Source organism: Zootoca vivipara, chromosome 16, assembly GCF_963506605.1.
Source record: "Zootoca vivipara chromosome 16, rZooViv1.1, whole genome shotgun sequence".
NCBI classification, from domain to species: domain Eukaryota; kingdom Metazoa; phylum Chordata; class Lepidosauria; order Squamata; family Lacertidae; genus Zootoca; species Zootoca vivipara.
In genome coordinates, this window is record NC_083291.1 from 24,575,664 (window position 1) to 24,601,053 (window position 25,390).

At 42.4% G+C, this 25,390-nt stretch overlaps 1 protein-coding gene across 6 annotated transcripts in view; it reads right to left on the reverse strand.

The window, feature by feature from the left end:
* GNE (glucosamine (UDP-N-acetyl)-2-epimerase/N-acetylmannosamine kinase) overlaps nt 1-23,703 on the reverse strand; it is a 31,222-nt gene extending 7,519 nt beyond the window's left edge. Inside the window, exons 1-6 of one of the 6 annotated variants that reach the window (XM_060269049.1) lie at nt 23,494-23,703; nt 6,820-7,028; nt 4,579-5,030; nt 3,214-3,366; nt 2,751-2,963; nt 2,091-2,178 (exon numbers count right to left, since the gene is read on the reverse strand). In XM_060269049.1, coding sequence (XP_060125032.1) covers nt 2,091-2,178; nt 2,751-2,963; nt 3,214-3,366; nt 4,579-5,030; nt 6,820-7,028; nt 23,494-23,685 — 1,307 coding nt within the window. In that variant the 5' untranslated portion in view covers nt 23,686-23,703. The other 5 variants (XM_035140890.2, XM_060269051.1, XM_060269053.1 and 2 more) reach the window with 5 other exon arrangements.
* Between the last annotated feature and the right edge of the window lie 1,687 nt (nt 23,704-25,390).

Sequence of the window (25,390 nt, forward strand, 5' to 3'; positions counted from 1 at the left end):
TGGCACTGTACATAAAAATCAGAAGCTAAAATTCTATCCATCCTTAACTGGAAGTAAACCAAACTTAACTCTGTGGGATGTTCTTCTGAGTAGCTCTGCATTAAATCAAACTATATGAGACAGATTGTAACGACGCATAGGAAAGTGATGGGAAATGGTAAAGATATAAAGATCAGCTAGAGAAAGAGTGCAGTACAGACACATTTTTATCAAGCACTGAAATACACCCACAGAAAATAAAAGCGTTAAAGATTCCTCCAGTTATGTCGAAGAGTTCCATGTGATGGATTAGTAAACCTAAGTGAACTGTGAGTCTGAATAGGAACGTATGTATATAGAGCTTTTGAGTGTGCAAAGTGCTTTATATACATTATCTCAGTAATCCTGAGAATCTAGTAAAATGAGTTAGTTACATTGCAATTTATTTTAATATAAAATCACACTACAAACTTCTTATTACAAAAATGAAAGGGGAATACAGTGGAACCTCTACACACGTACGGAATCCGTTCCAGAGGTCCGTTCGTGAATCGATCAGAGTCGCTGGTCGAAGCGCCATTCTGCGCGTGCGCATTTGGCGGCAGCGTCGTTTTGCACATGTGCAGACACTGAAAGCTGCTTCTGCGCGTGCGCGAATCACAGCAAACCCGGTATTTACTTCTGGGTTTGCGCGGTCGCAAGTCAAATTGTTCGGGAGTAGGGGCAGTGGTAAGTCGAGGTTCTACTACAGGGGTCCCCAGACTTACCGCGCAGTGGGCCGGAGGGCAGGGGAGTGCGTGCGCAGCGGGCCGGAGGGCGGGGGAGTGCGCGCCCGTGTGCATACGCACACGGGCGGGAAAAAAATCGCCGAAAATCGCTTGTGCGCATGCGTATGGGCCTCCCCCGACCCGGAAGTGCATCGGAAATGACCTCTTCTGGGTCGGGAGAGGCCCATACGCATGCGCACAAAGGATTTTCGGCGATTTTTTGCCGATTTTTAAGATCGTCGCCGCGCGCCGTAAGAGCGGGCGGCGGGGGTCGCCGCGGGCCGGATTGGGAGGCCAATTGGGCCGCATCCGGCCCGGGGACCGTAGTTTGGGGACCCCTGTTCTACTATAATGTAGGACACCCAACTTTAAGACATTTTGTTGCCATTAAGACACTGGTGTAAGGGGCTCAATTAATGTTGTCAGCATCAGATCCATTCACAGAAACAAAACAGTTCTATTTTACATAATGATGAGATCCTCTAGAAAATATGGCTGAACAGTGTTTCACCAACCTCATGGGGAAAAACTTTACCAGTGCCAGTTGTAGATGAGAATTTGACACATATTTCTGCAATATAAATGTAACAACTGTACAAAACCAGCATGGCACCAGCACTTGTTAGCTATATGCTCGTGCAGCCATAGGCCCTTCCTGTATTAATGCTTAACATTTATCTGCTAGTGACTAGGGTTGCCAGACTCAACAGAGGACAGGACTTCGGTGCCTTTAATTGCCCTGCCCTCTTTTGAGTCTGGCAACCTTAAAGAGAAACCAGCAGACCCTTTGTTTAATTTCCAAGCAAAGGGTCTGCTGGTTTCTCTTTAAGGTTTCCAAAAGAGAGCAGGGCAATTAAAGGCACAGAAGTCCTGTCCTCTATTGAGTCTGGCAACCCTACTAGTGACGCAAACTTTCATATGTATTAGGGATACAGTGGTGCCTCGCAAGACAAATTTAATTCGTTCTGCGAAAAAAATTGTCTTGCAAATTGGGGTTTCCCATAGGAACGCATTAATTAAATTTCAATGCATTCCTATGGGAAACCGCGATTCACAAGATGAATTTTTCGCAAAACGAATTCGTCTTGCGAGTCACCATCAGATTTTTCATCTTGCAGGGCATTCGTCTTGCGAGGTACCACTGTAGTTCAAAAAATATGTATTGTGGATTAACAAAAATGTAACTACCAGTATTGTAATAGCTATGGTGCAACTGTACTTGGCAGAGCCCAGTGTGATGCTACACTGCCAACTTTCTGACCAGTGGCACTGCTGCTGCTGAACCAGCAGGGGAAAGCTGCAACATAACAAATGTATTTTCACTATTTTAATGACTGTACTTACCAAGGATATTGTTTCCCAAACTGGAGGTGCAGAGCTTGCAGTATTTTGTCCTGGGTGTCAGCATCACGAACGTGAAGGACATTTTCACCTTGATTTTGTTTTTGGAAAAGTGATAGCAGTGATATTTAGGAAGAAAATGAATTTAAAATGAAAAATACTTGCTTTTGAACGCTACCAACATATCCTCACCAGGCATAATTAGTTACAAGTGATGTGATTGCAGTTGGAGAGATATTACACCCGCATTGCAGGCAGATATGCTAGTATAATCAGTAGCAGATTACATGAGGCAGAGGCCGTGCTTACCTAGCCAGGAAGGAGAGGGGAAGGGGTGAGGAGGTTGGTGAAGTGCAAACAGCACTGACCTTCCCACTACCTTGCCCCTCTAATAATAAACAGTGGTTCAACTGTTGGGAAGTCAAGTTAGCCTCTCCGCCCCACACTTCACCGTCAGCTATGGACTAGAACTATTCAATCTTAAGATAATTATACTATTGTTTTCACACTTTTGGCAATGACAGTCTGTGTATATGAATTAAAGTGCTGAACGTGTAAAAGTGTACATGGTGTGTTCCCTGAAAGCATGACAAAAAGCACACCACTCCTGTCCATGAAAACCTATGCTACAAGAACACTGCTAGCCTTATTTGAATACAATACCTGTTTCTCTTCCTATCTGGCGTGTCCCAAGATTGATGACAGGAGTACCAAATGCCCCAACCTCTCGCACACCACAGCTGCTGTTTCCAATCATACAGCCAGCATGAGCCACCAGCTGAATGAACTGGTCAAATGGAACATGCTTTACTGCTCGAAAATTGGGGTGGTGTTCAACACCCTTCTTCCTCATTACCCGAACCATTTCTTTGCTTCCTGTAATGAAAATAACAGTAGATCACTTAATGGTAAGTAACTGAATTTTTGAAGCATCACTATGTACACCAGGAATGGGGGAACTTTTCTTTTTCAGCCTGTGAGCCATATTCCCTTCTAGGCAACCATTTGGGAGCTGGTGGGCCTGAGGGGCTGCATTTGGTAGTGTTCAAAAGCAAATATTTTTCATTCTCTTCACAGGCTACAGTATTAACTTTAGATTCCTTGAATAAGAACTCTTTCCCCTCACCTGCATCAATATTTGGAAATAAAACCAATGTCCTCTTGTTAAAAGAGATTAAGGCATCCAAAGTCAATTCAAACATCTTTATGGAATGTTTAATGTCTGTGGTCACTGGGTGCTGTAAAGCAATTATATAATCCTTTGGTTTTACATCTTCACCTGTAAAAGCAAAGTAAAAAACAAACAAAAACCCAACTTTAAAAAAGTAGTATTATTAATTGCGTTTAACAAGAACAACCCCCTCCCCCAATACTTCATTCTGGGAAATTACTCAAGATTTATTCCACTGTGAAATAAAAAATAAATTGTTCTGAAGTCTTTACCGTAGTTACCTGGAGTATTTCTTGCATTATCTACTAGTGGTTTGGGAAGATTTGATCCAGACTGAATTGTGTATGGTGCCAGATTATTTTAGTACAATCATTTATCTGTTCAGCTTTGTGACAATCCTTGGCCTTAAAAGGAAGGTGTCTTCATTTATTTTAAAGACAGACAGAGATATTGGATTCTAGTCTCTGTATATTATACAATACTTGGTTCAATTTATACCTAATAAGCAGTTTGTACCCCCAATGCAGGAGAAGATTTACATTTAAGAACTTCTCTTGTCAAACCCCAAAGAATTGAACCAGCTGATCTGGATGGTTACAACAAATCAGAAGTTTATTAAATATATGCTGCTACACTGTTTATTGTACATGCCTTATATTCATTGTTCCTAATGCAAAATTCTCTAAGGGTTCCGCAATATTATCCATACATCCCAAGATTAACAGACCCCAATTTTCACTCTAAAATGTCTACTTATGAAGATATGAACAGGACTCTGACTCTGGGCATTTAGGAACATGTAAGGATAATCCTGTGAGACAGGAGAGTGCAACTGAGCTCATAACCCTACCTCTGCCTACCTAACACTATCCCACATTGTCAGTGTCAGCAGCAGGACAGCCTACCAAATGTATGAAGGATGTCCTTGTGAGCTGTAACCCCAAGCTAATGGATAACACTGGGAAAAGGCTGAAATAGAGGTGCACAAAGGGCAAATGTTCACAGCCCAACTGTACACAAACCAGCCTCACATGAGTATACTTGTGTGTTCCTGAATAAGCCTTCCGTACTCATCTAATCAGAGGTAAGAGAACAGCACCAATCTCCAACACATAACCTAAAGAAAGATTGCACAATGTGTGACACACCAAGACAAATGTAGCCCACTAACCATGATGGCAGCCCCATTAGGGGGTACAAAACACCCCCTCTTTGCTCTGTACCTGCAACCACTATTATTAGGCTGCCATATAAAGCTGCTGGCCTGCATTCAGCTTGGAGGGTCACAGGTCGGATAGCCTATATTTACAGCACACCTACCTAACCACATGAGGATAATGCTCATGTAGTCCTTGTTTTTGGCAGATAGCAACTTATCATATGAAGGGCAGCCTGCCAAGAGGATACGGTCGTGGTCTTCACACATAGATATCAAATGCTGCTCTGCACTTCTTGTGCAACACACATGGTAATGAGCCAGTTTGGTTATGGCATGTCTGATGGAGTCATCTATAGTACCGCTGACTTCTCCGCCTTCAATATGAAGAATTCGAATGTTCATTAAGGCTGCAGATGTTGCTAATGCTAAAGCATCAAACCTGTCTCCATGGACTATCATTATGTCAGGCTTCAGACGATTGAGGACATCTGGCAGCTTGACCAAGGCAAGGCCTACAGACTCCACCATGGCTGCCTCATCTTCTCCTCTCACTATTGTGTGTAACCTAGTGTGGATGTCAAAGTCGTCCTGTTCAATCATACGGTAAGTGTTACTGGGAAGAGGAAGAGGGGAAAGTGTTAAAACTGCAATGCTACATACCTTCATAAAAATGGTGTTTCTTTGACAATGTATGACAAGCATTAGGAAATAATAACATATTTTAACCCATGCAACTAGTTACAAACTGTTAAAATTTCTATGTTTATCTATGTCTGAGAGGTTTGGATACTCTAGGTTCCTAAAGTTTATCCCAAATGATAATGGATTCAGATGATCAACTTTAGTCACTTGTGAAAGTGAATGTTGCTCCAATTCCACTTTATGAATATGGAGCTGAACAGCATTCTAGTGTTTAACATAACTTCTGATATAATCATAGGATTAAATCATGTACTATGTACAATGACAATAAAGTATCTCTCTATCTAAAAAACTAGTAATATAAAAATGAAACTGCACTGTGCCAAAATAAAACCATATTTTGCTGTTAATAAGAGGAAATGAACGCTGATGAGACACAACGAAAGGGGAAAGATGAAACACTTGTGATGTTCCAGCATCGTTATCAGTGTTAATCACAAACCTATCTGCAAAATGAGAACTGGGCAAAAGTCAGGAGTCATAAGAATGAGGAGGAAAAATATTTTCCTTCCATCTCTAAAAGTGATTTACTTTCATGCCTCAATTATATTGGAATTCTTAATTGTTTCAGTCCATAATTTAATCCCTAATTCCAGCCAAAAAATTTGAAAGCCAGCAAAGCACTCTTTATTTTTTATCTTTTTTTAAAAAAAGCAAACACTTCAATTTGAATTGGATGGTTAGCAAAACTACTACCTTCTTCGTGGCCACTGGCATCCTGCCAAAATGGAAACCTATCACTTAGAAAGGACTTGAAGGTTAGACCTTGTGATTTCTTAATAACTGGCATTATTCCTTAAAATTATGGTGCATTTCCTACATAGCCCTCACACATTTCTCAGTTTATATATTGCTCATGGTCTGGACCGAACACCTATGTAAAAAAAATTGCAAGCTACTCACTTTAATTAGCCATCTATTGAAAAACGATGCTTTAAAAAAATATGGATGAAGCTGCATCTCTGAATTAGCATGGTGTTAATTACAATATTAGCAGAATAAGTTGTTCAGGACAGGGATCAGGAAAACTGGAATAACTCTTTTGCAATAAAAAAAAATCATTTTATTAAGACTGCTGTACAGCAAAACAAAACCTCTCCTTTTAGGGTCATTTCTGCCACATCATTTGAAGACACCTATTACTGTGTTGTGTTTTGTGAACACTACATTCAAACACAATCCAAAGCCTAAGGATTATGATCATCAAACTGGCCTAGTCCTCCTGCAAATGGTGTTCAGAGCAGTTATCTCTAAAAACCAAAATAAATGACTATTTCTGAGATTTTTCAGTGCCAATAAGTACCCCAGGAAAAGGCAGAAACTGCTTCCCAGCCATGTCCACTGCTATGCTTTTATTCCCTGAAAAGCAGTTGAAAAATAAGCGTACCCAAAGGCTTTCCATGCATTCTCAACCCTAAGACTTAGCCTACCATTCTTTTTCAACTTGATTAAATATTGTGTGCCATATTCCAAGAAGGTAACATTTTATTACAGAACAAAGGCACTGCAGTTATGGGTGACATGGAAGAATGAAAGTTGGTATTAGTTTTCCTCAGCTTTACTACTATGTGTCTGGTATTGTTTGCAAAAAGAGCAATAAATCCATTGTTACATAATCAGTTCATAGAAATTGTCCTATTTGATGTATTTATCAGCACTGCATGCCAAGATAGCAGGAAAAACAAAATTATATACCTTACCCATAGTCATCAATCAGATGGGAGCCCAAAACCACAACATCCAGCTCAAAGAACTGTGGCTCTGTTTTAATGCCAAACATGATTGGGGCCAATTTGGAATAATCAGCCCTGTTGCAGGTAGCAACACAAACCCGAAGTTTCCGGTTGTTCCCATTCTTCTCCATCACTCGCTTTTGTTTCTGTTTAGAAAGGTTCGTGAAATATAGTTCCTGAAATGTAGGAAGCAAGATACAATTGCATACACATTATTACACTAGGAGTCAAGAGTCGAGTATTAAACAGAGTACTGGACAAGGTGACAGATACTATTCGGTCATGAAACCCACTAGATGATTTTGGGATAGTCACCCATTCTCAAACTAACATATGTCAAATAGCTGTTAGGGTGACAGTAGGGATAGGGTGGAGTGGTGATGTATGCTGCTAAGAGCTCTTTGGAGCAAGGGTGGGAAACAATTGTGATTGCCAGACGGGCACTATGCAAAGGTTGTAAGCTAGAAGGCCACATGCCCAAGATACTGTAAAAACTAATAATGCATGCATGCATAAGCAATGGCATTGCATAGTGCATATACAGGAAAAAATAACTACAGTGGTACCTCTACATATGAATTTAATGTTTGTAAGTCGAATCCCATAGGAATGCATTGGGAGAAAAAATTCGTAAGTAGAAGCAACCCTATCTAAAAATTCGTAAGTAGAAAAAATCCTATCTAAACCGCATCCAAGATGGCTGACAGAGCTCCATTCGTAAGTAGAGGTACCACTGTATGTTGAAGTGTCTATTTATATACAACATATTCCTGTGGCACAAATGTCTTCATTCTGTAAATGAAGCAGCTGTTCCGTATGTGAGGCAGATTTTTTAGCAATTGGTCACCGTTACATAATAGACTCTGTACCATTCCTTTATAGCAGAAGCGGGAAAACTTTAGGCTTGTGGGTTTACTTTGTCATGAGAATCCTGAGGTCCACCATCTGGAGCCACATACAAAACAATGTCTTAGAAAGAACACAGAACTGAGGAAAATGTTGTCTCTGGGAATATGCTCAGCCCAGAAATTTGTTTTCAGTACCAGAATGGAAACTCACATAGATCCATTCATACAAACATCTTCATCTTCCTCTATTGTTTTTGTCACTAATCACCCACCCCATCCCCCATCCAAAGGTCCCACGTCAGGTCACAACAATTAAAATATTAAAATCAGTTTATAACAACTTAAAATTATATAAATAAGGTGGGTCCTGAAAACATACACCCCAAATGTCAAAAGCCAGGGTAAAGAGGTATACCTTTAGCATTATACGAAAACTATATAATGAAGGTGCTAGACCAGCCATCCCCAAACTCGGCCCTCCAGCTGTTTTGGGACTACAACTCCCATCATCCCTAGCTTACAGAACCAGTGGTCAGGGATGATGGGAGTTGTAATCCCAAAACAGCTGGAGGGCCAAGTTTGGGGATGCCTGTGCTAGACACACCTCTAGTAGTAGGGAGTTCCAGTGATTCAACAGCCTAATTTGGGGAGTGGGGGGGGGGTCATATTTGTTAAACCATAAGTAGCAGGAAACCTTTGCTGGTCTACTGCAAACCACCCAGAGACCTACCAGTAGGTTCTGAACTGCCCTGCTCTGCTTTACACATGTCTATACGCTGCCAACAGAATTCTAAGGATGGATTTTTTTGCAAAACAGAACAAAAGTTTTCATTTTCATGTCTTATATAGAGAGAAATCCAGAGTTGGAAGACAGATGACCTAAGTAGGAAAGTCTCATTAAGCATTTTCAATTTACCGTATTTCAAAATACGTGTTTAGCATTTGTTTTGTTATGAAAGGTAACCATACAGAACACAACCAACTTCCTTCTGTAGTCTCACTGAACACACCCATAAATACAAAGTACTTTCCAAGAAGTAGAAAATGAATTGTGCTCTGCCCTTGCTTGATAATAGTACAAAATGTATTACATGCCTTGCCAAAATGAAGCAATTTTTTGAGGCTATTGTGACTTACCCAGAACCTTTATCTAGCTTGCCTTGGAAGTAAGCACGATTGGGACTTACTCCAAGGTAAATGTGTACTGTATATAGGGCTGCAGGCTAAATTGGAGAGACCTAAGCAAAAGAAAAGAACAGGACTGAACTCTGATTTCTTACTGCCCAATTGCAAGCATAAATGGAAAACAATTATCCCCCTCCACATTTGCATGGTTTAGTAGGCACAGAGCTACTAACTGACCAAGTTTTATAGCTTTAAGTGGCCATGCTAGACCTCATGTCATTCAGTTATTTTTTCCTCTCAAAAGCTGAGAATAATTACATGACATGCTACAAAAATCTAGAACAGACATTTCCTTAAAGTTTAAACAAGTCAAACATGCTCAGTCTAGTTACACATCTAAGTATTCATGATTTTTCTCATATAAAATATGTTTAAACTCTGGAAATTAGCTGCTGGCAGGTTTACAACAAATTTATCATTAGTCATGGGCTGCAATACAACTTTATACTGGTGGCCAAAGTACTGCTTTCCCTCAGAATCATAAAAGAGAGAGAAAAGTTCCTCTTCGTTTAATACCTAGTAAAACACCTTCTATAAACACAAAAGGCTACTGCAGAAAATATTACTTTGGACAACTCTCTCAAAATATTTTTAAAAATCTTTTTAGCTTTAGAACAAGTAAATGTTACCTTGTATCTCTTTGCACACCACCCAGTGAAGGATTAAATATTAGCTTTTACTAATATTTGCATCAGAATTACTCTGCCTCTCCTTCCTCAACACTGGCCAGTGAGTCATGATTAACTCATAAATTACTCATCTTTTGAAGCTTGAAACTTTTTCAGCTGAAACAAATAGCATGCAACATACAGTATAGGAGGAGCAAGGGAACCTGTTCAGTCAAAGGGCTATGCCAATTTAAATGCCAAAACAGCAAAGGAATGTGAACTGCAGTAGGAAAGAATCTACAAAACTGAACACCTGTTAACCAAGCAGAATGTGAAAATTAAATAGGTATACTTTTCTGAGCTGAAATCATTGTCATTATTGTGGCAATGTGGGAGCTGGAAACAAATTACGGTACATACTTTTAAACCATTATAATAAGTTAACCAGTTCATGAACTGTTTTCAGGATCAGCAGCAGAAACCCACTTTTATTTATTACTACCTCCCATTGCAGTAAGTTATTCTTCACATAGGGGCATTCCTAGGGGTTGGCTAGGTTGGTCCCTGCCAAGGGCATAGGCTGGGGGGGGCACACAAATTGTGCCACTGGTTGGCACCCCTGAACTGCTACCAAGAGCTGTGGCCAGCCTTGGTCTTAGCACTGCTTGCTCCTTTAGCATGTGTCTCCTTTTCCTTGGCACTCAGCAAACTTGGTGGGCATCACTGCAGTGACTATTTACTGTTGCCCTGAGTGAGAAGGCAGCACCTCCGCCCTCCTTCCCCGTCCTTTTTGTTTGAGATGTTTCTAAAAGCAAAGGGCAACTGGGTGGCAAGGTCACCTTGCCCCTAAGCCCTCTTTACTGTGTCAAAGTCCTCCTCAGAGTTTGTTGAGGGCATAAGGAGAGAAATGTGCTGCCCCTATGGCTGGCAGAGCATCCACTCCCTTCCAATCAAAGAGTCATTTCTAACAGACCTGAAGCAAGAGACAACACCCAGATACACAGACTGAAAACTGAAATGCCTGAAGGCTTCAACTTGAAGGATAATACATAAAGGGCTCTCTGTGTTTTTAATCCTATTTTAAATATTTCTAGCACAAATATATCTCTTTTTATGTAAGCTTTCCTGAGAATTCCCTCTGTCCAGAGCATCTGATGAACCTTGACTCCAAGTGTTCCTTTTGAAATTAAACAGTTTTGTGTTACCAATGAAGGCAGAAGCTGAAACATTTACCCAACCAATGTTATGCTTATCTTGGATCTCTCAGTCACATATTTATGGAGGTTTTTTGTGAATGCTTTCTGGTAAGGACCCACAGCCTTGTTTAACGTAGTAGTTTATTTGTTTTCTGCATAATATATTCCCTTCCAAAATGGGTGATACCATGTAGCAAAATAGGGTCACCCACATACACCGGGGGGGGGGGGAGAAGATTACATATCCAGATATGCATAAACATATTAGTTGTGATTAAAGCAAACAAGCAAAAAACAAACAAACAAACCCATTCTTCTCCAAGTTAATCATTACTTTTTAAAGGGTGGGGGATTGTTTTGATAAAGGACCTAATAGCTAAAACATCCTAAGGGGATGGAGTTAGGAAATACACCTGGCAAAATGCACATCCCTCAACTTTTATTTCAACACAAACAATCTAAGATGCTATAACATTTCAAGGTTATAGCACCCTTGCAGCTAAAAAAAGTAATTCAATGCAGGTAGGTCCATTAATTAGGACTAGAGAAAAAAACAATTGGATTTAGAGAAAGGAACACTTGCAAAAGCAGCCAGAAAAATAGGCCTATGCTTGCAGAATGCAAACTTCATTTATATTTACATACAGCTATTCTACCCACTGGAGATTAATATTATTTTTTTGCATATGTTAACCTAACCTAATGCTGCAGCCTCTATGTGATATACATTACTGTATAATGTTAGCCTAATTCAATAGAACAATATAACAATATCACTAGTAACCAATAAACATACAAGCAGAACATTTGCAGGGAGTAAGATAATAGCTTGGTTCACACATCTCTTTAAACAATACTTAAACTAAACTATGGTTTAAAGGTAGTTCATTTTGGAAAACCAAACCATGAATTTGGGCTTGAATGTAATGTTCAGCAAGCCCATGGCCTAGGTCACTGTAGGGAAGAAGCAAAGTGCCCATGATTTCAGCAGCATGCCCAATCAGGCTACACATTCCACTTTAAACCATCAGCTGATGAGCAGGCATTAAATCCTGCTACTTAAATCCATAGGTGTTAAATCCACAGGGAACTGGCATATGCAGCCAATTCAGAATTGAACCCCAACCCCCTGCCCATCAGCTGATGTCACCCACCTATTGGAGTGATGTCAGCTGACTGACACTTTGGCATAATTTCGAACAATAGCTTCATGGACCAAACTGGAACTCTTGGCAGATAAAGACTGGCCCACAGGCCAGAGGTTCCCCCACCTCTGCCGTAACACTTAAAAATAATGCAGTAATTTAATATTAAACGATGTTGGGGCCATGGCAATATTCTGAAGCTGAACTGGTGCTATTAAAATATTTATCCTGTGACTTTCAAGGCAAACGCCCTCAAAATGGGACTTATCTGTCTATAGTGATTGATAGCCATTATCAAAATATATTTATCTTGTGAACCACCCTGAGACCTGCAGGTATAGGAAGTTATACTAAACAAACAAACAAACAAACAAATGTACTTATGTCTGAATTGTCCCTATTTTACCGAGGAACAGATCCACTTTTCTGGTACATATCCCTGATATTTCCCCCCCCCTTTTTAAAAAAACCTACTGTCCCTGTCTTGCCATTTGGGGGAACACCTTTCAGAGCATTATACTAGGATTTAAAACAGTTTAAGCAAAATAGGGAATCCTTTAGATTTCAGCCTTCTTTCCTGGGTCTTCGAAGCTGCCTCTCTGAGCGATAACATCTTGGCTCTGGCACAGGGTGGGCCCCAAATGCCACCGCGCCCACTTCCCTCCATTTCCTCCCAACTGCTAATCTAAACCACAGAGCATCTGCTTTCTAGCAGGCACCACTGCACTCATTGTGAGATGATGATTATCATCACTATCATCTCTCTCTCTCTCCGTTTTTTTAAAGGCTTCCATTTGTTAACTAACATCCTGCTTCGGGCAGGCTTTTGCAGACTCAATTTTATAACCACCAAGCAGCAGGAAGGAGAAGAGGAGGAGATGGAGAGCCTCCTCCGCTTGCCATGTGGCACGTAAGGCCTGCTGCCACGATTTACCTGCTACTCTCCACGCTCCCCTTCAGAATGGAAACCAAATTATATAGTCGGAAATAGGAAAACGAAAACAAGCGGGGTTTTTTCCCCCCTACCCCCTTATCTGGGTGGTTGTTTCGAGCGCATCATGGGGAGGGGGCTGCAGCAAAGTCTCTCTTTTTTGGAAAGGCAGGCATGGCACCTTCTCCCCAAATAAAAGAGCAGCCCTCCACACAGACAGCTTCCCCCCCCACCCAAAAGCAAATGCCCGTTTTGCCGAAGACGTGCCTCTCTGCTCCTTGGAGGCGAGGGAGGGCGATGGCCCTGGCCCTTCCCGCCTCTGCGGCCTCCCCTCCTGAAGAGAAAATCCGTGAGGGAAATATTTACCTCAGTTTTTTCCGCTTCGCGCCACCGCCCCCCGCCCCGGGCCTGGGAGGGCTCGGCTCCGCCTCACGCGGCCTAACGGGGCAGCTTCTGCTGCGGAGGCGCCTGGGGCCGGCGAGGGGGGTTTTCGAAACAAAATGGGCGCGTTGCTGCTGTGGGGATGGATGGGCTGCGTGCCGCGTCGCTCGGAGCGAGGCGCCTGCGTCGCCGCAGCCCGGCTCGCCGTTAAGCGCACGGGCTCTCTCGCAGCACCTGCACGACTGCGAGCCGCCGCCGCAATCCAGGGAGGAGGCGCTTTCCCCCTCAACCTCGGAGGCGGCTTCTGCTCACCCATGGCAGCCGCCTTCTTGCAGAGAGGGGGGATGGAATTGGCGGGAAGAGGTTCCTCGGCCGCCTCTCCCCTCCCCCTCCCTTGTTTCTGGGTCGACCCTGAGAAAGACTTACCTGAGGCACGGGGTGGGGGTGGGGAACGAAGGGGTATTATTAATATTGTTGGTGTTGTCCGTTATTACCAGTGTTGTTGTTTTTTTCTGGAAAGAAATGTAGCGGAATTCACCAGGAAGTTTGCTAGTTTGTTTATTATGGGCCCAATCGCAGTGCCCCCCCCCACCATAGCTGCCAAGTTATCCCTTTTTTTAAGGGATTTTCCCTTATGCTGAATAGGCTTCCTCGCGAGAAAAGGGAAAACTTGGCAGCTATGGTGACACACACACAAACATCGGCAGTGCCTAAGAGCCAACTCTTAGGGGCCATGGGGTCTTTGCGCCCCTCATAAAATATTTGAGGGGCCTGGCCCCCCAAAGTGGCCCCCATTCAAATATTGTAGTGCAGGCATCCCCAAACTTCGGCCCTCCAGATGTTTTGGACTACAATTCCCATCATCCCTGACCACTGGTCCTCTTAGCTAGGCATCTGAAGGCAGCCCTGTTTAGGGAGGCTTTTAATGTTTAATTATTTTATTTCATTTTTCTGTTGTAAGCCGCCCAGAGTGGCTGGGGAAACCCAGCCAGAGGGGCGGGGTATAAATAAATAATAATAATAATAATAATAATAATAATAATAATAATTGTAGGCCAAAACATCTGGAGGGCCACAGTTTGGGGATGCCTGCTGTAGTGTGTGTGTGTGTGTGTGTGTGCACCGTATCATGTGATCGATTATGCAGGGTGGGGCTTACCTACCTCCCACCTGCCCCCCATTTTTGGGGACAAGTTGGCACTCCTGAAATGTAAGTCTGTGGTTAATAAACTCAAGCAGACAATGGTCTGGATTAGAAATGGCCACAACTTTATTGATAACAGTTATAGGTGGATTTTTGGCTCAGGCATTGGGTATATATTCATTCCAGGCCCCCCCCCCGGACAAAAAAAATATTTTAAAGGGTAAGGGAACTCAATTCCTCCGAGTTCCTGCTCAAAAAACCCCCTGATTATTATTATTTATTATATTTATTAGTCACTTTTCCTTGCCAGGGCAACTCAATGCCACTTACAAAGCCCAACATATTGTTATGAGTTTGTGGATGCCAGACCCCTATAATCCTGGATCCAGCAAGTGTTAAAAGCTACGCATATAAGACTGGGCGTATAAGACAAACCCCAACTTTTCCAGTTAAAATACAGAGTTTGGGATATACTCGCCATATAAGAAATATGACCCGGAGTATAAGACCCCTGACTTTTGAGAAGATTTTCCTGGGTTAAAAAGTAGTCTTATACGCAGGAATATACAGCAATTAAGCCAGGCTAGCTTCCTGTGATTGCCTGGGTGACTGGCCATTAAGAGAACAAAGGATCAAGGGGTTTGGGGCAAGATAAGAAACAGATAAGAATATTAGGGGTGGGTAGGCAGGGGATGTAGACCATGTGAGAAATGAACATAATATTTTAGCTGCAGTTCATTCATTTTCAGCTTTGTATTCTTGTTATAAAAAAGCGTGCCTAGACATTCCATTGTTGCACCCATAACCTAGGTTTAAGGTGCCATTTAGCTTCTAGCTTTCATATCTCAGTTTCTAACAGTGTTTAGTGTATAGATATGAGGGAGAGTAATGTGACAGAGAAATGAGGCAACTAGCTGGAAAGTCAGAGAGGCTCGAAATAAATAAAAAAGTATTCAGGCAGCTCTGCTAATAAGGATGCAAAGGGTTGCTGCCTTGGTTGGGTTTACTATTGAAAGAACTAGCATAAGGTTGGGCAGTCAGTGACTATAGATGTACCTAGTGATCATAATTTGTCTACCTGTATGTAGGGAATTCATTTTCCAGAGCAAATAAATGAAATTCCTCCAGGAGTTTACTAAAAGAAAAAGAAGAGAAAGAGCATGAACTGACAAAATGGGACCAAGAAAAGGACTGGTGCCATATGGGACAGGAAGCAATAATGCTTTGTGGTGATAGCCTTATTTCAGAATACACTTTGGAGCTGCCCTGTAGATATTGATAATAAAATTAGGGTGTTTATTTCCTTATTGTCTATATGTAATAGGTATATTTCAAGAGAAAGGGAGATGCTATGATAAGGTGCTTAATATAGCTTGGTTATCTCTCTAGGTTTTAGAAAGGAAAAGTTCTTGTTAAATATTAACTCAGTGCACAAGGGCAAATGGATAAATGATGCAATTTATACATGATCAAAAGGTCAGCCAGTGAATTTAAATTCCAGGTACCTAAACTACGGCTGGCTGTGGGGCGGGCGGAGGGAAAGCCCCAGAGCCAGGCAAAGCGTTTGGCCAACTTTCCCTCTGCCCGCCCCACCACAGCCAGCCAGGGAGAAGGGAGACCTAAAAGAAAAGGAGTGGCACCGTATGTCAGCGAGCAGCAGGGCAGGCTGGCCAGCGGCCCTGCTTCTGGGGGGGGCAAGTGCCCCCGGCCACGCCCATGATAGGCCTGCATCCTGAGAGTTCTGCAAACTAGAGCTAACTATAGAACAGTGATGGAGAACCTATGACACGTGTGTCAGACGTGACACGCAGAGCCCTCATTGCTGGCACGCGCCCCATCGGCCCGTTCGTGCTGTTGTTGTTTTTTCCCCATTTGTTCTCCCGCTCCTCCTACAGCTTGTCTCTGCTAGAGCTTGTCTCCACTACAGCTTGTCTACGCTGTTAAAAGCCGGATTGTTGTTGTTGTTGCTGGTAGCCAGAGATTGGTTTTTTAACCCTTTCTGTGCTGTTTTTTCCTGGCGCTTTGGCAGACTATGATTGGGTGTAATAGCATTCATTTTTTAACCCGTTCTGTGCTGGGTTTTTTTTTTTGGCTCTTTGGCAGACTATGTCGGTGCTGTGTGTTATTTCCAGCGAAGGTATTATTCGTCATTTATTTCTGTTCTCTTTCCCCCCCAAAAAGTGCAGCAGCTTTGGGGCACCCCCCCAAAAGCAAAGCAACTTTTGCACCCCCCAAAAAAACCTCCAAAACTTTGGTCAGCAGCTCCCCCCAGAAAGCTCAACATCTCTGGGCACTTTATGATAAATAAGGGTTTTTTGATTTGGTTTGGTGAAATAATTACCTATTCCGGCGTATAAGACGACTGGGCATATAAGACAACCCCCAACTTTTCCAGTTAAAATATAGAGTTTGGGATATACTCGCTGTATAAGAAATACGACCCGGCATATAAGACGGCCCCCGACTTTTGAGAAGATTTTCCTGGGTTAAAAAGTAGTCTTATACGCAGGAATATACAGTAGTTTTTGTTTATTAAATACAGTTATATATTACAATTATACATTTTTGTTATTTAAACTATAAATATCGCGAAATTCTGGTTTTTTTCTTGAAGTGACACACCACCCGAGTTATGCTCGGTTTTTTGGCGAATTTTGACACACCAAGCTCAAAAGGTTGCCCATCACTGCTATAGAAAGAAGTGTCCCTGACAGACTGAAACACTTCCTCTCCTATTATCACTTCTTGGAATACACTTCACTCAAGGAACTGCAGATTAAGATAACAACAGTCTGACTTCAGTGACAGAAAGGCAAACTATTCCCTACCACACAGCATGCTTTGCTTTAAGGCCTTGTACAACCACAATTACCTTTAACCAAGCTTTGAATGTCAGCATGCAGTGTGCTTGCCTGTACATCAAGATATTCCTCAGAATACCTTTTTTGGGTGCTCCTGCTAGCCAGTGAGTGGCTACCATGGGAAGGAGCTTCTCTGTGGTGGCACCCTGACTGTGGCATGCATGCTCTTATCAGGAACACTCACCCAATCCATACTCTGATGCAGTTTCAGCATCTTTTTAAATAATAATAATAATAATAATAATAATAATAATAATAATAATAATAACAACCAGGCTTTTCAATCTAATTTCTGCTGAATACTTTTATGCTGCTCTTAATTTTTTTAAAAAACAGCTTTTAAAATGTTTTTGGTTTTGTTCCCTTTTCTTTGTTGAAGGATAGAATATATGTCCCTAAAGTATATTTCAAAGCCAGCTTCAAACTCTGGCTTAAGGCTAACCATAGAAAATGTTATTGTTACTACAATGCTTTTCAGATGTTAAAGCAGTTGTACCTTGGATCCCAAACACCTTTGTACTTGGATGTTTTGGCTCCCGAACTATTCCAGTTTGTGAACTATTTTTGGAAGCCGAACATCCAATGGAGCTTCCACAGCTTCCAATTGGCTGCAGGAGCTTCCTGCGGCCAATCAGAAGCTGCACTTTGGTTTCTGAAAGTTTTGGAAGTCGAACGGACTTCCAGAACAGATTTCGTTCAACTTCCAAGGTAAGACTGTACCAAACTATGGTTAAGTAGAAACAAACAAGCATGAATGAGCTCAGGCTCATAAACTCTCCTCCTGCCACACTCACCAAGAGTAGCCATTTCTGTTCCAGGTTTGCAACCAGCCACAGTTCTGTCACTTCATTCAAACAAGAATTGCAAAATATAATTTCAACATAATTTGTAACACTAGTTTGCAAGATTTGGGTGAAATGGCAAAACTATGTTGTGCCACAAACTGGAATCACAAGTATTTAATATTGGCATGGGGATGGGGACGAGGGGCGGAGGGAGTGTTGCAGTCCTATGAATGTTATTGTTTTCCCCATAACACTAAACAATGGCTTATGTAGCCCTTGAGATACAATAGTAACCCTGTAGGTGGGAGCAACAGAAGCTGGGGCAGGATGTCTTCTGATCATTTCCCCATTTGAAATTACCACACACACACTCTACATGGGTTTGGCAGTAGTTCATGCTTGGAGATGAGGCTTTGCTACTGTCCAATGTAATTCCACCAGTGCCAATTCAGGTGAACATTTTTATATAGAAGAAGAAAGACATTTCCCCAGCAATTACGGTAGAGCTTTACTTTAAAATTCTCATGTTACAAAACCCCAGCAGTTGATTACATCAGCCATCAAATCTGCTCAACTCCTCTCACCAAGTAATGTATTTCTTCCTAAGTCCATAAAATGAATATACAGTAACAGTATGTGAGGTGGCGATCTTTAATCTAGGATGTAGGAGACTCTAGGAGAGGATTCCAAGTACTTTTGTTACACATTATCTCTATTCCTGCAGATATTTGTAACTAGAATTGATTTTATGTTACTTAATATAACTTTTACATCAAAGACAACTCTACATGTTTTGCTTTTCAGTTATGTATTAGTTCCGCTAATGCAGTCTTACTGATCGATTAATGCAAAACTGTTCAGTGTATGATTGCTGTGGTTTTGGTTATGTTTCTTTTTCTGCTCATCCGCTTATTTTAGGCCTCAGTGTACATGTTAAAGTGATTCTGCAGTCATCTTTGCTGTGGTTTGGTTGTGTTCATGTTTCTACTTATTGTCTGCTTATTTATTTGCTTAGGTAATTTAGAAGCTGCTATCCATTAAAACCAATCCCAGAGCAGAACACAGCATAAACTTATATAATACATAATAAAATTTCCAAGAATCAAATCACCACAACAATAAACCAAATTTGCCTAGGTCTTTATATGATTAAGCAAGCACAGGGTTAGCTTTCAACAGTTTGATACCCTAGGCTGGGGTAGCCAGTGTGGTGCCTCTAGATGTTTTGGAGTACAGCAAGTATCATCCTTGACCATTAGCCATGCTGGCTGGGGCTGATTAAAATTTTAGTCCACAATTTCTGCAGGGGACCCTGTTGACTACCTCTGACTTTGGCTACTGATGGCCAGACATGTGGCGAGGGAACCTGGGTTCTTCCTGACGAAGCTGCTTGAGGGATAAATCCCAACCATGAGAGGTTTGGAGGGTAGCAACATGAGAACGGGCCTTTTCTGTGGTGGCTCCCCATTCATGGAATGCTCTCCCCAGGGATGCTCACCTGGTGCCTTTGTTACATATCTTTAGGTGCCAAGCAAAAAATGTTCCTCTTCGACTAGGCCATTTTACTTCCATCTCCATAAAGCAGCAGGAATAAACAATGGTTCAAAGGACTTAGGTGTTAACACTGTTTGCTTAGGAAGCCCCCTCTCCTTTCATAAAGTTTAGTTAGCTTTGAAGTATACTCAAACCCTTGATTTTCAATGCTTAGTCAACTGACAGCTCCAATAAGACCCCCTCTTTGCTCCCCAGTGATTTTAAGCATTAACCCAACTCCTTGCAATTTAGGAATCCTTTGCCCAACATGGGCTTAAACCCACAATCCTGAGATTAAGAGTCTCACGCTCTACCCACTGAGCAACTCTCACTCCCAAGCAGGGAGCTTAAGTCTCATAGGAGGCACAGATCTCTGATCCCCGACTCTGTGTTCCTTTAGGCTTCAAGGACAGTATAACCACCCCTTCTCTTATTTTCTTTCTTTTTAGTGCACATTGTAGCACATTGCTGCGCTCCCTCTCCAGACTTCGGAGTTAGTTAAGGACTCTTATTTACCCTTTAGAATCAAGCTGTGTATGCACTGTATGGTTATTTTCTGCCTGCATAATTGTAAGCTTCTTGTTTGAAGCAGCACCCACATACTCTGTTTATATTTCTTTGTAATAAACCCAACATTTTTCTACTTCCTTGTGTGATAAATTCTTTATTGGGCATGAGAGTTAAAGGTATACACACATTTTTAAATGAACGCACATACTGATCCCATGCAAAAGGTTCAAACCCTTTCAGAGCTGAATGTTAAATACACACGAGTGCTGGACCTGCTGTGTAACAGTGCTTCTAGAAGTCTGTGCAGTGTACATTTCTTCCACTAATAACCGAGCCACAGAAAGCTATGCTTCTGAGATTTGGGAGTAGGGCTTTTAGATTAGACAGCATAATTTCCAGGTAGACTTGATCTCCAAAGTAATTCATGTCATGTTCTTGAAAAAATTATGCAGTGTGATCTGAAGCATGCTTGTTCAGAAGTGTGTTTTGTTGAACTCACTGCCTGAACTTACTTTTGTGTTTATGGTTTTCATCTTAAGGACACCCCGGCATGCAGTCTCATCCCTAGCAAGTGGTCTCCCAAACCACTTAAGAAGAAACTTTTTTTTTACTTGGTGTGTTCTCAGTAAATATCACCTATAACAGAATCAGTGGCTTTGGCAAATCTGCCCAGTGAGGGTGCACAAGACCTGTAATATTTGTAGAGCTAAGAAAAAGGCTACAATAGATTCTAAAAGGGAAGGAACTCTGTTTTGTAGGCAAAATAAAAAAAATGCTGTGAGGGCAGGGAAGAAGAATGGGCAGAACTAATTTATTTTTGGCAGATGCACCTGCTGCCTCCCTGCCCCCTGCCTTCTCTATGGCTCTAAGAATCATGCTGTTCAATCTCACTCAGAAACTTCTCCCTGAGTTCAGCTGAGTTTAGGATTGCATTATAACAGGCATCCCCAAACTGCGGCCCTCCAGATGTTTTGGCCTACAACTCCCATGATCCCTAGCTAACAGGACCAGTGGTTGGGGAAGATGGGAATTGTAGTCCAAAACATCAGGAGGGCCGAAGTTTGGGGATGCCTGCATTATAAGAAGTACAAAACCTGTAAAACTGAGTCACTTCCCATTTTTGCAAAGTAAACCTAAGGCATCACTTATCTTCCGCTTGCATAAACACTGCATTTGTTCCCTTTACACATCTCACAGCAACCTGGTCAAGTTTATCAGCAAATACCGTGTTTCTCATATTATAAGACATGTCTTATATTTATTTTTTCCTCAAAAAAACACACCATGGCTTATTTTCAAGGGATGTCTTATTTTTTTCCTCCTCCTCCTGCCACGGCTGGCATTGCTGCTGCGCCTATCACTATGTCTTATTTTCGGGGTATGGCTTATATTCGCTGAATGCGTAAAAATCCTGCTATGGCTTATTTTATGGGTATGTCTTAAAATATGAGAAACAGGGTACATTAAAAAAAATATCCAGTTTTTATGGTTGTGAATTGTGGGTTCCCATTACGAAAGAAGCTTTCTTTCTGTCCAGCTTAGCAACCCTGATCCAAAACATAAGTGAGGCTTGTTTTTATGTTGTGTGTACTATTAAGATGCAAGAATCTATGTAGCAATTACTATATATGCATAGTGGGTGGAAGAGGTCAATAGGTCACTTTGCCCCATGAGCACGTTTAAGCACTTCCCATATCAATCTTCTATGAATTCATAATCTCAGCTATGTTGGCTAAGATTCTACTTAACAGTTTGATTTCCAAAGCAAGGCACCTGGGGCGCTATGGGTTATATTCTGCCTGGGCAGAACAAGTTCCAGTTGCGCAATGGGACTTTTCTGTGCTTTCCCTGTGTGCCTCCTAAATCTGCTCTTGCGATTGCTCCAATTCTCCAGAGCAGATTTAGGGATCACAGGGGTGAGAGTGCCACATGGTTGGATACCATCCTGTGTTCACAGCAACAGTTTCTTCAATTTAACTTGTGCAATTTAAATCAGGCTCCTGTACTATTTGTGCTGTGCATTTTATGATTGCTTAATACTTGAAGAAAGTGCTATACCCCCCAAGATCAGAGGGGTGCAATGTGAAGGATGTGCACACATCTTTTTGCAGCACATAAGCCCTCCTCAAACACAGTAGGCATTTTGCTCATTGTACACAAACATTTGTCGTTCTTTGAATGCAGTCTCACAGGTACACATATAGATGCTATTCCAGCCTTTCAATGAGTGTGTGAAGCCCGTGTGCTTCCCTTTGCACACTTTTTCAAATGTCTGCAAAGTGCTCTAATTCTATGCAATTTTCATCAGGGCTTTCTCCCAAGTAAACTCAGTGGGACTTATTATTTCTGAGTATTTATATGAAGGAATACTGGTCTTGATGACATGAAACATGTACTTCATTTCCAGGCAAAGACTTCCAGAGGAAACATCTTGCAATAAAACAACAGGCACTCCCCCAAAACTTCCTGCTGCCCATTTCTGAAGACACAAAGCACTACTGTACTAGCTTTAGGTCTCAGATAATTGCTTTTAAAATAACTGCTGCAGGGATTTCAAACTCTTGCTGTGTGCAATCCTATATGTATCTGTTCAGAAGGAAGTCCTGTTAAGTTCTGTGGGGCTCAGTCTCAGAGTTGCAATGCAGCCTTACACACCACCTCAAACTAGAACACGGCAGGGACAGCACACACAGCAGCAGCATAGCTTCCTTAGAGTAAGAGTAGCAATCGTGGCACAACTCAAATTAGAAAGTGTTTTAGTGTATCAAAACTTGCATCTACAGCTCTTGGTGGGGAGTTTTGGCAAGATGTGAGAGAGGAGGAGGACAAGTTGCGACCTCGGACTTCCTAAGCGAAGACTGGTGTATAAATTAGACTTCCTCTGAGCTCAGCTCAGCTATCTGTTCCCAGGAGATGAGAGTGCGCCTGAGCACGTGAAGAATGCATTTACTTTACACTCTGGGGAACCCCCCCCCCCAAAAAAAACAACTTACTACTACAGTATTGAGTATCTGACCAGAATGGGAGTGGAAAAGGAGTAGGGCTTGTCCCTCAGACGTTTCCAGACAGTCTCTGCCCCTCTGTCTGGAAAACGAGCTAACGGCAATCGCTGGCCAGTCATAACATTTCTCCGTCGCCGGAGAACGGATCTTCTCCCCTTGCCCGGAGGAAATGCAGAGCAGGAGCGGGCTCGGTGCATCAATTGTAGGTGGGAGAGACCCATCTCTGTGTGTGCGATGTGTGTTTTGTATGCATGCATCGGTCCAATTCTGTTCTGAGCTGTGCGGGGTCCCTACCCTACAAAGGTGGGGGTGGCTTAAGGCACAAAAGGCGAGGATGGAAGCGAGCCCCCCCCCACAAAAAACGCCTCCCCCGCGTGCCCCATTCGTCGCAACAAACGCCTTCGCTTTCTCCATTGCCTTCCAAAGGCTCTCTCTCCCTGTATCTGTCTGTCTCCCCCCTCCTGCCGCCCGCAGTTCCCGAAACAAAGGCTCTCTGTCGAGATCTCGCTTACATGGGGACCGAGGGGGATCTGCTGCTCCCGGCGAAGGCGCACGTTGCTCCCCATCCTGTAGAGAATCTCAGCTTCTGGGCGTCCTCCTCCTGCTTTAGCGGGCGAAGCAACTCTTGGCTTTCCCTGGGAGATGCTCTGATGGGCACCTGAATTCCATTCTCTACTTGAAGCCCTGCCCCCTTCGAAAGTCATTCAGAGCGAGCGAGCGCGAGAGAGCGATCTGACTCATTCATATGCTTGCTCCTTCCTTCGTAGCAACCAGGATGTCAGCTGAGCCTCTTTTCCAGATGAAAACATAAGAGTTTTTCTATTCCCCTAAAAGCAGCCAATGGAATTGTTTCTGAGTCTTCCTATTACCTCTGCCAGTCTCCATCTTGAAGCACAGAGGCCCCCTTTTAAGCGCAAAGGCGCTTTACATAACGAGACCTTTACAACAACCCTGCAGTGAAGGCTGCCATTAGCCATAGCCCCATATCAGAGAGGGGAGATGCTGCTGTCACATAAAGTCCATGGCAGAAACTAGAATCGAACTCAGAACTTCCTGGGAGAGTTCAGTCACTTAGGAAGGTACTATATATGCTATACATGCAATAATGGGGTATCACCATGCATGAAAGGGTTGAGCTAGGAACCCCCCCTGTTCAAATCTCACCCGTTTTCAAAATCCATTAGCTGGCCTTAAGGAAATGTCTCCTGGCCTCCCATCGACAATGGTAGGATAATAATACTGGCCTACCTTTTAAGGTTCATCATCATCATTGTTTTATTTGTATACTGTACTGCCTTTCCATAGTTAAAACCATGCTCAAGGCGGCTTACAACACGAGAAGATTTTCACAATTGCAAAAGAAGTCATAAACAATAAATAAAACACACCAAATAGTACACGACCAAACTGAACAATTTCCACACAAATCATAGTAAGATCTAAAACTAATGGTACAAATAATATCAGCACACATACATACACCTTTTCCAAGGGGCCTAGGTAAAAGTCAGATCTAGCAGAATTAAGACAGATCCTCTTAAATTGCCACGATTTGATGGAGCGTCCATCCCCCCAAAACATCAGCAAAGTAAAGCCTACACTGATGTACTGCACAAAAAAAGCATATGTTTTGACCTATGATTTGATGGTAGTTTGTATTTTAAAATAGAGGTTTAATAAAGACCCATGCTTGGGATCAATGTATTTGTACCATAGCGGTGCTGGAAAGCACTAAGGTGTGGTTTTTATTGTTTGGTTAATACAGTACAGACAAACAGATGTAATCTGTGATTTGGTGGTGGTCAGGCAAGGAGAGAGAAAATTCTTAGTTTCAAGAGGATCTGTTTTATTGGATCCAACCCATATGTTTGTGTGCATTGTCTCTCTCTTTTGTGTGCCCAGTTTCTCTCTCTTTTACACACACACACACACACACACACACACACACACAGTGACATTTTGGCCACAGACACCACATTGGTGACCCTTGCTCTAGAGTTCATCTCTAGATAAAGCTTTCACTCTAGGTCAGCGTTTCCCAATTTGATGCTCCTCAGGTGTTAGGGACTTCAACTTAGCCCCAGCCATCACAGATTGGGGGAGAATGCTGCACATGTCCTCTTCATGTGCAAATGCAGCCATGTGCAAGCTGCCTTTTTGCAAGGTAAACTGCGGCTAACACAACCCCCGTGTGTTGGATTCGGCCACAGTGGAAGGTGCAGCAAAACACTGGCAGGGAGCGGCAGGGAGAGCGGTTTGTGGGTACCACTGCCAGTGCCCACCTGTGCTACGTAAGAAAGGGATGGTGAAGTCCCCATTTCTAACACTCTGCTCTCTCAGGATAAGTACCCCACCTCACAGGACTGGTTTCCTAGTTTGGGACCTATCTCAAGGACTGGAATTTCCCAT